At 36.7% G+C, this 12,831-nt stretch overlaps 1 protein-coding gene across 5 annotated transcripts in view; it reads left to right on the top strand.

Moving 5' to 3' along the window:
- The window catches only part of phactr4a (phosphatase and actin regulator 4a), an 81,289-nt gene that overhangs the window by 33,922 nt on the left and 34,536 nt on the right, over window positions 1-12,831 (top strand). For 2 of the 5 annotated variants that reach the window (XM_055219046.2, XM_055219043.2), the window contains exon 1: window positions 2,398-2,591. The exons of 2 other annotated variants lie outside the window; for them this stretch is intronic. In XM_055219046.2, coding sequence (XP_055075021.2) covers window positions 2,537-2,591 — 55 coding nt within the window. In that variant the 5' untranslated portion in view covers window positions 2,398-2,536. Of the gene's footprint in view, window positions 1-2,397; window positions 2,592-12,831 lie in introns of those variants that run through there. One more of the 5 variants, XM_055219042.2, reaches the window with a different exon arrangement.

The following is a 12,831-nucleotide window of genomic DNA, read 5'->3' as shown; positions in this document are numbered from 1 at the left end:
TCTCACTGTTGCTGCTATGTTCAGATGTGTAGTCATGCTTAAAGTGAAGAAATTCGGCGTCGAGCTGTACGGGGCCTGTGTGTCTCATGTGCTCGGAGTCTGTTGCGGTTGTCAAAAATGGAAACAAATGCAATTAGGAAATTAAACGGAGACACTTTCAAAAATGTTTCCTCTTAGCAGTCCGAGGTAAGGGGACAGAAAATAAATGAGCTCAAAGCCCAGTATGATTGATTTACACGGGTCATCAGTCACTCACCATGCAACACCGAACATACACTGAGAATAAAGAGAAGCATCACAAGCCCTTTACATAAGGGGAAATTGTAAAGAAATGCATGGACGCTGTGTGTAAAACACCTTTAGATGCAAAACATGAACAGAGGTTAAACAACCCCCCTCATTTAGCTGCAGCACAAGAAGAGTTAAAGTGTTAGCACAGGATGTAGCACAAGATGATATCATGAACTTGATGCTGCTATTCAGACTGTGCTTTGCATTAGAGGTTGACAGATAGTGGATTTTTTGCTAACACTTTACTTGAAAGGGTGTTCATAAACTGACATGACACCTTCATAATCATGACATGACACGTTATTAAAACTGAAAGTCTTGTGTAGCACATTTTTACTTTAGTGTAATAAATGTTTTTGTTGAAAAACGACAGGAAGCGAGTGTGCAAGACTATCCCATGTTTTGCCTTTAACCCACACTAAACCCACACTTTCTTGAATACCGCTTCTGAGTCGTATTCAAGGCTAAGCGTATCCCATCATGCATCATGTTCTGGATGTAAATTGTGAGACTTTTCCCTAAACCTTTGCAAGATGTAACTTTTAATTGTAAGTTAATAATAGAGCTGGGCAAAAAAACCCAGGATTTTTCGATTAATCGTTTTTTTTTTAACGTGGTCGATTCAAAATCGTTTCTCAAAGAGCAGAATCCATTTTTTTCATATTTATTTCCGCAAACATTGAGCGTAAGATTAACGTTAATCTAATTACTAGTCTTCTTCACTAGATGTCACCCTCTTTTTTTGCCTTGCGAAGGCGAGCCTGTCATTCATTCATTCAGTGCTTAAAATGGCAGTTTCAGGTGCTTCGTCGACGTTGATGCCACCTTCACATAAAAAGTCAGAAGTATGGAAGCATTTTAGATTTTGCAAGCAAGACGACGACGATAGTGTTGTTGCTTTTAATTTCTTTTTTTTAATTACCCACTTGTAAACTGCTGTTCACTGTTCTTTTTTATTAATATAGTATTTGTATTAAATCTATATTCATTGAGTTGAATCTAGAATCGAGTATAAAAACCGACCCGAGAACCGGAATCGAAAATTGAATCGAGAATCGAAATCAAATCGATTTGATAGCCTGTGAATAGAAATCGAATCGATCTGGAACATCTGAATCGATACCCAGCCCTAGTTAATAAATGGATATTACATATTTTGGTAGTAAAACGGAAAGTGTTGCACATTTCATTGGTGCAAACATTATGTATTTTGTAAAACATCTGCAATGGCTTTTTATCACTTAATTAGATACAACATTAATTGTGTCGTTTATTCAGGGACCATTGAATAAACAATAAACTTTAATAAAGCTGCATGTACAAAATGGAGAGTTTCTACAGGTGCAAAGAATTCTGCTTCTGAAAGTTTCAGATAAGTGTAGATAATCTAAGTTCAGCAAATATTCATTATAGAAAACTTTAAAATATATATTTTTAATTAGCATAACTATAAAATAACTTTTGGTGCAAATTACTGACATTTGTACACTTGCTAAATTATTTAATTTGTCAACCAAATTTCCTATAATGTTTCCTTTCACATTTGGTTACACTTTAAAATTAAAAAATTCAGCACTAGTATAATGCATATATTAATATTGAATGCTCTTTGTTTTACCTGCACTCATATATCTGGGTCTTTTGTACAACATAAACCTATCCACAGCCTTACTATTTATCACTCGCGCAGTAATTTTAGCTTCTATGATGTCACTTCCTGCCAGTCAACAGTTACACCTCACCCCAGCTCATATTGCACAAAGCTCTCAAGTTGCACCCCACTGTCTAATGCTTTATGGGAAATTAGGGTTGTGACATTGGTCAGGACCCTACAACTTCTTCAAGAGCGTTTTTACCCCATTTACAAATTACACTTAAACACACACATCCTCTATAATAGTCACCTCCTCTGAACTTTAATTCTATAAAATCTGGGAATGATTAGCATCCTGGCTAACTGTCATGCTTCAGATGAGAAGCCTTATCGCATTTGTGAATTCAGAGAGGGAGGGACCTTTCTGAGTTGTTGAGTGAGTGAGCAAGTGAGCAAGAGAGACCAAAACACAGTAGATAAGAGATGTGAAGAAGGAGGGGCAAATAGCTTCAGAAACAGATGAATGTGAGCTTAACAGTATAGGGTTACAGAGCGAGAGTACCTGTTTGCTGAGAATAGTTCTTCCATGCCACGAGCCCCAGAAGAGGGAGAGGAAGGGGCAGGTGGGACTCAGGGGTGCAGGGCAGGAGTATGGGGCAGGAAGCAAGTATTCACACCCTAAACCCAAACCCTGTCTACATAACAGGTGAGTCTTAACCTGATCAGGGATTGGAAAGCATAAAGATGGTGGTACAGCTACAGTATGTGTAGTTGTTTTAAATTTTAAGTTTAATGTGCTACTGTATGTGACAGTGACTTCTGCTTGTATTTGATGTCTTGAATGCAGAGAAACTGTTGATTTAAAACCTGTTTTGCTTGTGTCTTACGCTGTAGGGCAACGGATTTCTTATGTGTACTTTCCACACATGCCAAATGTACTAGTTTGTATTATTGCAGGTGAATGAGTGTTACAGATTAAGTAATAGGCAGTAGACAGGCATAAGCAGGTGGGGTGAATGTACGCTGTTGGAATGTGGTGATTGTGCAATTGGACGTTCACATGTTTTTGTCGAGCACAAATCCTGTCGTTGTCTTTTCTGTCCGATAGAATTAGACATTATGATGTCTGCTTTATTTCTACCATATTTCAATAATTTGAAACTTATAAACATCTGTTTGATGCAAGAAATACTTCATTTAAACATTTCAGTCTGGGTTTAAATCACTGCACAGTACTGGAACTGCATGGTAAAAGTTCTCAATGAGATTCTGTTGGCTACGGATTCTGGTGCATCTGTTATTTTAGTTATGTTAGACCTGTCACCTGCCTTCGATAATGTTGATCAAGATATTCTTATCTCTTGTTTGGCTTCTTGTGTAGGTTTAGGAGGTGCGGTTTTAAGTTGGTTTTAATCATTTGAAGATTCTTGGTTAAAATAGGAAATTTTTTATGTTCTCTTTATGCTACCTAATTTATTGTGTACTTCAGGGTTCAGCACATACTCTCTTATCTTTATCTACTTCCTATATCTACTTAGGATACATTGTTAAGTAACATACAGTCTTGTTTTTCTTTCATTGTTACGTGGATGATATGGAAATCTATTTGCTGGTGACCATGAAAAGTCAGTGTACTATGCACGTCTTCTATCTGCTTAAAATGGGTTATTTGCCCGTCTGACTTAAGGTCACCAAATCATCTTGATCTCAAGTCCTTAAATTCAATTATTTCTGTCCAAGTGCGGAATCTCGGTGTGGAGCTTGATAATGGTTTGAAATTTGATGTATTAGTACTGTTATAGGTTCCAGTCTTTTCTATCTCTGCTCCCTTTCTAACATGAAACCTTTACACTCAGAGGTGTCTCTAGGGGTTGCCATCCATGCCTTCTAAGACCCAGATTTCCCGTTTACAAGTAGTTCAAAATCCTGCAGCTAGATTTCGGAAGGGACGTCAAATATTTTGTCATGTTACGCCTCTTCAGAGATCTCTACCTATTTAAGATAGAATTGAGTTTAAAATTCTACTACTTGTTTACAAATCATTGAATAATTTAGCACCGTCTTACATGACAAACTTACTCCACCCTCACACCCCTGCTAGTGGACTTAGATCGGAGGACAAATTCCTTCTTCAGATCCCTGGTACTTGTTTGAAGATGATTTCTTGGCCTTTATTATTTATTTTTTGTCTTGGACAGGTTTGTTGTTGTTTTATTGGTTGATGTTTTATTTACTGTGTATTTGATAATGATATTGTACAGAACTTACTTGCAGGATTTTTAGTGTTTCCCACAGGATTTTGAGACACTGTTGCGGTGATGACGTCATTTATCCAATTAGCATATATGTGACATCATCGCGTTGTGTTTTACTCTTTGTTCTGTCACATTATATTGCATTTTAACACAACTGAATGCTATTTTTACAGTACATATTAATTGTTCTGTTGTCTATAAAATAGTGACTAAACACGACCCATTAACTCTTTGTTTAATCCAACCAGCTGTTTGTTTTACTGCTGCAACAAACGCGACATCGTCTGACAAAATCATCATAAATTAACATTGAGGCCGTGATGTTGCTCTTCTCATCATCAGTGCTGTTGTGTTATGAGTGCTTTTTTATTTTAAATACGAGTGATAGTTTTGTATATCGCGTATAGCGCAGACAATTTGGTGCAAATTTAGAAATATGAGAGAATACACTGTTGCTGTTACAGTGTTACGACTACAGAACACGTGTGCGTGCATATCACATCATAGGTAGGGAGAGAGCTCACAGACTCACAACAATAGAACGGTTCTGTGTGGGAAACACTACTGCTAACCTTTCGTTAAGTCATGATGAACTCGATCAGCCGTCTTCTCTGTCAGAAACATCCGTGACTGTTGATGTTTACGCGAAAAAGTAAGTGCATAGAGGAACGCGGAGTTAAAATACTTTTCACTGTTAATGCGAGAGAGGCGCACCACGCAACATGAGAGAGAAAGAGGGGAGGCGGGCTGAGTGCTCGCTACAATGGCGGGCCGCGACAGATAAATCAATGTTTGGGAAACACTGATTTTGTTCTATCTGTTAAAGGAATAGTCTACTCATTTTCAATATTAAAATATGTTATTACCTTAACTAAGAATTGTTGATACATCCCTCTGTCGTCTGTGTGCGTGCGCGTGGGCGCTGGGGCGCGCTGCGACGCTTCGGTGGCGTTTGGCTTGGCCCCATTCATTCAATGTTACCATTAAGAGATAAAGTTAGAAGTGACCAAACACATCAACGTTTTTCCTATTTAAGACGAGTAGTTATACGAGCAAGTTTGGTGGTACAAAATATAACGTAGCGCTTTTCTAAGCGGATTTAAAAGAGGAACTATATTTTATGGCGTAATAGCACTTTTGGGAGTACTCCGACTCGCCTGAAAAGTCCGCTCCCCTTCTCACTCTCATAATGGGAGAGGGTGGGTGTTACTGCGCCGAGTCGAAGTACTCCCAAAAGTGCTATTACGCCATAAAATGTAGCTCCTCTTTTAAATCCGCTTAGAAAAGCGCTACGTTTTATTTTGTACCACCAAACTTGCTGGTACAACCACTCGTCCCAAACAGGAAAAACGTTAATGTGTTTGGTCACTTCTAACTTTATCTCTAAATGGTACCATTGAATGAATGGGGCTAAGCTAAATGCTATCGAAGCGTCGCAGCGCGCTCCAGCGCTTACGTGCACGCACACAGACGACAGAGGGATGCATCAACAACTCCCAGTTAAGGTAATAACACATCTCAATATTGAAAATGAGTAGACTATTCCTTTAATTTGGGTTGACAAGCTTAGAGTTTTCTAAAGTGGGTCGTTATCCTTTTTGTTTTTTAAAGGACTCACAAAATGCTTTTATAGTTCTTATGTTTTGTTTTTTATCAGAGATGTTTAAATATACGTAAAGGCTATCAATGCAATTTGCAGTACCTGTGAGATGTTTAAAGGGGGAGTGAGATTGCCTACTGGTGCCATCTTTGGTACATTAATCTAAATTTCAACAGTATTTTTATATAGTGCTCAAAATTGCGACCATTATGGTCACATATGCTCCTGAAATTTAATTGGTGTGACCTCTAAATTTATTTGGAAGTGTGTGTGCATGTGCAAATGATGGTTGTGGTATGACATTTGCATATACTCGAACGTCACATTGAGACCAATAAAACTTTACACGGATCACTGTTTCGTGCTGTTTTTAGCATCCGAAGACACAAATACATGATGTTTATATTCAGAGTTGCTGACAGAGTTCATGCGGATTTCATTGAGAAATACACACTGACAACCCGTCAAAATAAAAGTCTGTTAAATGTAATGAATTCGACAGAAATATATTACTATTGAATAGTAAAATCTGCTTTTAAAATAATAAATTATATAATAATTTTTTATTTTTTTAAGTAGTATAATCACCCTCAAAATATTTCTTTCATTTTTAATTTAAACAATTTGTTATGCAGGACTTAATGCAAGACTTAATGCAATGTTTTGATGAAATGTTTTTATTTATTAAATAACTCTTTATTTTAGAAAAGATAAATTATTAAATTTTATGAATTCAGTTTATTAAACATGTTGTTTGATAAGTAAAATGTAATTAACCATTAAAGAAAATTTAAAGTGAAAATACAGAATACAGAAAAATTAAAACAGAAAAAATTGGATTTGTGAAAATAAAAAATTACCATTAAATGTTTTATAGGGGCCCATGAATCTACACGTTTTAAGCATATAAGAGCTTGTTTAAAAATGGGCCAAGCACCAGTCAAATGTGTCGCAAATAATTCAAGATCAAGTTTGATTGTTCAAGCTTTTAATCTACAGGATAATGAAATTGTGGTGCTTCTGTAATTTTCAATGGATGCTCCTAAATGTTTTGCCGGTGCTCCTAACTTTTACATTTGGGAGCACCAGTCCGACCCCTGAGAGGATATTCTGTATTTTTTATATGTCCAGCAGAATTTCTTGATTATATCTTATATATGCCCAACTCTAGTTTATTATGAGGTAGTTATCAATTGGTTATTATTAGGGCCGGGACTTTAACGCGTTAATTAAGATTAATTAATTACACAAAAATAACGCGTTAAACATTTTTAACGCATTTTAATCGCACTTATTTTTGCACCGCGGAACATTTCTCATGAGTTTCGGCGGACCGATTATACTGGAGCACCAACTAGCGTTCATGACTTCACAACAAACCACGCTTTGGTTGGCCCCGTGGATGGGAATTTTTTTTATAAAAAACGAACGGATGTAAGCGTCGATAAAAGCATGGTTGTGTGTAAGCTATGCAACAAGGAATTCACATATCACCGCAGCACATCGAGCATCTCAATGCAAAACATACAGCCGCTAGCGTGGACATTAGCCCGACTCCGGGCACAACGACTTATTCGGACGGGATTAGTTTTACATAGGGATGTGGGGTAAAGCAAGTTTTTATCAGAGCTTCTCGGTGATTTTAGTCCAGTCCGAATGCTCCATGTCAGTAATCATAACGGACAATGTCAGTAAAGATTACGGCGTCTTTTACCTTCTGTAAAAAGGTCCGGAGAAATTACCTCAGGTAATACAAATCCATTGCGAATAGACCAGCTGTAAATATACACGTAAATCGCTTCATTTCCTTTTAATTTGCGGGTTTCTTTTAAATAAAAAAGCGCTTAAAGAAGCATTTACTTGCGTTCTAGACGGAGAAACAAGTCAGTTACAAGTCAGTTTCTGAATAAAACACGACACAAACTTTAAAAAAAAAAGTCAAATTTACTTCTCAGAGGCATGCAACTGTTTATGAAACTGACGTTCTCCCCAAACTGAAATTAAACACATTGTTTCGCGTTTTCCTTGTCTGTGTCATGTTGTTTGCACATCTGATATCTGGAAGCAAGGTAACGTGCACGTGAAGACGAGAGGTGACGCGCTGCGCCAACGAGTTACCACTCCCACTTCTGAATGTTTTACAGAGATTTCTAATCCCGTCCGAATTGACCATTAATATTACCGACGTCCTGTGGTAAAATTACATTACGCCATCTACCCCTGTAAAACTAATCCTGTCCGAATCAATAAACAATATTTTGTTGCTTAAGCTTATGTATTCAGTCATTATTCATGGTACACTCTAAGAACGAATGTGTTTAAAACAACACATTAGTGTTGATTCTGGGACAACACACTAACTGCGTCGTCCTGGAATCCACCCATCTCTGTGTTATTATTGAAACAACACATTTTGTTATACTTGAACACAAAATCAAGACAAAATGACTCATAATGTGTTAAAATTACACATAATGTGTTAAAAGCTTACAGCACAATGATGTGTATAAAATTAACACATCCTTTCTAAGAGTGTATACTAAAATCCATGTAAAAAAGTACTTCTTAATGTTCTCAGGTCAAATATTTATATGCGATTAAAATGCGATTAATTTAGATTAATTAATTACAAAGCCTCTAATTAATTAGATTAATTTTTTTAATCGAGTCCCGGCCCTAGTTATTATTAGTCTTTATGCTTGAATCAAAGAGTGCAACTGTTGCCCTTCCTTCACTGCATGATTTGTGACAGTGCTGCAAAAGGCAGTGTATTGGTCACAGGGTTCCCACGGGTCCTTGAAATCCTTGAAAGTTTGTGAATCTGGGGAAAAAATTAAAGGCCCTGGGAAGTTTTTGAAAATATACATGCATAGATACAGATAATTGAAAGTACTTGAATCTATTTAATGCAACCAGTTTTCTGAAAAAAAAAATCCATATTATTCCCTGTGTAGTGTAGGATAATATCATAAAAATTCTTTTTAAGCACACGTGCTAAACTGTTTGCTTTAAATGCTTATATCTTCTGTATGCAAATGTTGATTCATACAAAATGCTTTTTTGCATAGTTGTGTTTGTCACATGAAAATGTCTCGGTTTACGTATGTAACTGTTGTTCCCTAAGAAGGGAACGAGACACTGCGTCTCCCTAGCCATACTTCCGTAACGCCGTCTTTGGCAATATTTCAGATAGCGATATACTTCCTGGCTTTGTTATTAAGCCTCACCATTGGTTGAATTTGATATACACATTCAGATGCACTTACCCCTGGAGGCGTCCCCAAAGTGTCACCGCAGTGGCGCTGCACGAGTTCCCTCGAAAGGGAACTGTAACAATGTATCTTAAAAGGTAACACGATGTAAACTTGCTCTCACTTGAAATGTGTCCCCACATTTAGTCCTTGAATTAACAGTATTGGACCTGGAAAGTCCTTAAAAGGTCCTTGAATTTGAAGTTAACTAAGGTGTGGGAACCTGTGGTCAGTAAGTATTTTTGTTTTATTGTTTTTGCTTACAATCCAATGCCACAAAATGCCCTATGTCTGCTGCATTTACTGTAATGTTCCTTTTACTTTTGTATTCAATGAGCATTGTTTGCACTGTTTACAAGGTTTCTGCATTAAATACAGAGATGACCTTTTAAATTGGCAAAAATGTGCAGTATACAGAGCACATTTGCTTTTTGAGATGAAACAGCATGTTTGCTTTTTGTGCGTATCGGCATCTTAAACACACAAACTGCACCATTTGACACATTCTCAATGTTGTATTAAGGTGTTGCTTTGAAAAATTCAGTTTGTTCTTTCACAGCTATCAGCATGCAGTAAACTGCTCTTCTTTAGTCATCTCTTCTTAGCATTTGACCAGTTTACCAGCTAGTCAGGTTCTGTCTTTACTCTTGAACTCATGCACTCATGTTTACTCATGTACTCTGTGCTGTGTCCTTGACTTCCCCTAGTTTTGTCCTCTGATGTTAACATCAATGTATTTAACAGTCTGTCCTCTCAGTGGGATCACTGTAGTCACCTTTGATCTGATTCTTGTGTATGTCACTGATATGAGTGGAATTTGCAGCTTTCCAAAAACAAAGGGCTCATTGAGGCTGTGAGGTGTGTTGTGAAGTGTTGTCTAAGGTCTGTGTAAACGTGCGTTAATTGTTGTGTGTGTCTTTGAAGATCAGTGCCTTGGGTTGCTGGTTATATTTTAGCCTACATGGTGACGACAGAGTTCATTTTTGATTCCTTTATTATTCTGTTGTAGCCCAAGGTCACAGTGACGTGGTAACTGTGCTCCTCCCTTTTACTAGTAACACGAGGACTGTGTGTGCGTGCGTGTGTGTGTGTGTTTCCAAGTGCATGCTCACATTATTACTTGTCCTCTTTATTAAGAATTACATTACGCTTGCATTGTCCAATCATATAAAGTACAGCAAGAAAATTGCAGAAAAAGCTGCATTATTCTTTGTAAATGCATTATCTTTTTAGCTTACTTTAGTTAGACGATGTTGGAGTCTTAAGAGCCTTTGACACCAATCATGTGGACATTTTGTGTGCCATATTTAACATATGCATTAGGGAATCATTTCTATTGAATATCAATGTAAATTTAGGTCAACTGTTCACGCAGAGTTATTGTATGTTTTCAGAAGACTTATATATTCATAAACTATTCAGTTTTAAATCAACAGTGCTTTATTGTATTCTTCTGTCATCTTAATTCTGTCTTTAATAGCACCGAATGTTCGTCAGCCGAAATTATTCAGCCAAAAATAGCAAATAACTATTATGAAAAGTGAAAAGACCCTATAGACTTGATTGTTTTCTCGATCTATTCATGATACATTGAACAGAATTGTTTAGAATTGCACAGGAACCACATATTTGAAGTTTTTGATGTCTTCCTCTTGTGTAAAATGTATTATTTTGTAATACAAAAATGTTTTAGAAATTATATTTTATCAGAAAATAGAGGTGTTAAGTTAATTTGACTTTATTTAACACTTTGTGTTTGTTTAAAACACAACTAATTCTATGTAAACAAGTAATTTTAATAATTAATAATCATTCAACTATTAACATGTGAATGTGCTTAATCAAACCATTTTTGACCAGATGAAAACCTGTTATTGTTACTCTGTGATAGTTTTAGAATCTCAGTTTCTGGTATAGATGAGCTCAAACCTGTTTGAAATAAGTAAGTTTCACTATTCACATTCACACCCACTGTTTTTATTTGGACAAAGTGACTCATTAGATAGTTGAAAAGGCTGCATTGTGTTAGTTCTTTAAGCGACAAGTACAGTGTTATCACTACAGATAGGCTATAAATGGTTTGCTAAATACTGTTGAGGTAAATAAAGTCATTGAGGTTAATAAGTATACTGTATATCTTCTCACTTAATACCGAGTCAGTTTTCTGTTTCTTTAAGAGTAAATGTGTTTAGCAGTGTGGCAGAGTTTGTGTTGCTTTGATAACAGGTCCACTGCGTTTGTGGTATTTTCATGTTTGAGGGGAGTGTAACACTTGCTTTGTCATTATCGGTGTTAACGTACAAACATTAACAGGGCTTAAATGTTCCCGTTGCTACTACAAATTTCAGTCTTTTGGGATAACATTGAGGGGAAAAGAAACATGTAACCATACATTTCAATTTTATTCAGTCAGTCTTCCAAAACAACCGACTCTTAACCACACAATCACTTCTAATTGGTCAGATATGGGCATGTGTGGTGGTGAAGGGTGGTATTAGCCTTTATATAAAACGAGTTTACATATTAAGCTAGCATGTCAGATGGACGCACTGCTTTTGGAGGAAGGTTCAGATGTGTCACTCTTTGACAAGTCTGTTAAAAACAAATGAAGATGGGCTTGGCTTGAAAAGACAGGGGGTGGCTGCTTGCTTTGATCCTGGTCTAAAAAAATGAAACTGCCTGGTGCAAAATTTAAAAATCCCTGGTAGCCCTTCAGGTAGGTACTCTTCAGTTTTTGTTAGCCCGAAATGAATATAAGTAGCCAGAATAGAAAATATCTCAGGTTTAATGTAGAATATTGATAAATCCTGGATTTCCATGCAACCCAACTGTTTTTGCCCATCATCACACTAGATCACTAGCATTGGTGAGGCTGACTCTCAGCAGTGTTGCCATGTCCACGTCTCTTTGTGCTTACACACCATTGTAGTGCTTAACCGTTCATGGCTTTGGCTCATGAAGCAATCAAATTTTTGTGTTATTAAAGTGGGAAGTTGATCAAAATTTTGATCTATGAGGTAAAGCATTTGGATTTTTTACGTTTTATTATTGGATTTTTCTTGTTGGTTGTTTTTTTTTGTGGGAGATCTGGCAACACACATAAGTAAACGCTCGCCTTTGTGATTTTCTGCACCATGCATACAGAAGACTTTTTTCCCTTTTTGGCATTTCTTTTTTCAGAAGAGAGACCTGCTGTCGCGGTGAACAGAATTTCCCTTGCGGTGATTTTGCATGTCTCACTAGCGCGGTATGCGGTTTTACCGCATTCATTTACTAAAATAAAATGATTATTAAATCCAGAACAACGAGGGGCACCGATGTAGAAGCAGACTACATGTGGTTCCTTTTATGAGAAAAAGATTAACATACTATATTAGCTATACTACAGCTAAATATATTATTTGAAAAAAAAATAACTTTAAGAAGATCATTTCGTCTTGTTTTACAGCTTGTTTAAGTGCAAATTTAGTATTACATATTGAATAGAAATGTACAAAAACAAATGACTCTGTTTACTCTTGACTATCTATTTGGCCTTTATTATACATGCACTCTAAAAATGGCTGGGTTTTTTTTTACCCATAATGGGTAAATATTGGACAGAACACATGCTGGGTGAAAAATCACCCCATGCTGAGTCAAAAATGAGCCAATGTTGGGTTGTTGTTATGCAACCATGGGGTATAATAACCCAGCAGTTGGGTTAAAATAACCCAGCATTGGGTAAATTTTTAAACCAGCATATGTTCTGTCCAATATTTACCCATTATGGGTAAAAAACAGCCATTTTTAGAGTGTGTATGATGTGGAAAAACAAGAAGGGCATGTATTGAACCTGAA

This window comes from Misgurnus anguillicaudatus, chromosome 20 (genome assembly GCF_027580225.2).
Source record: "Misgurnus anguillicaudatus chromosome 20, ASM2758022v2, whole genome shotgun sequence".
NCBI lineage: Eukaryota > Metazoa > Chordata > Actinopteri > Cypriniformes > Cobitidae > Misgurnus > Misgurnus anguillicaudatus.
Note: the sequence above shows the minus strand (reverse complement) of the source record. Positions and strands in the feature narration are given on the sequence as shown.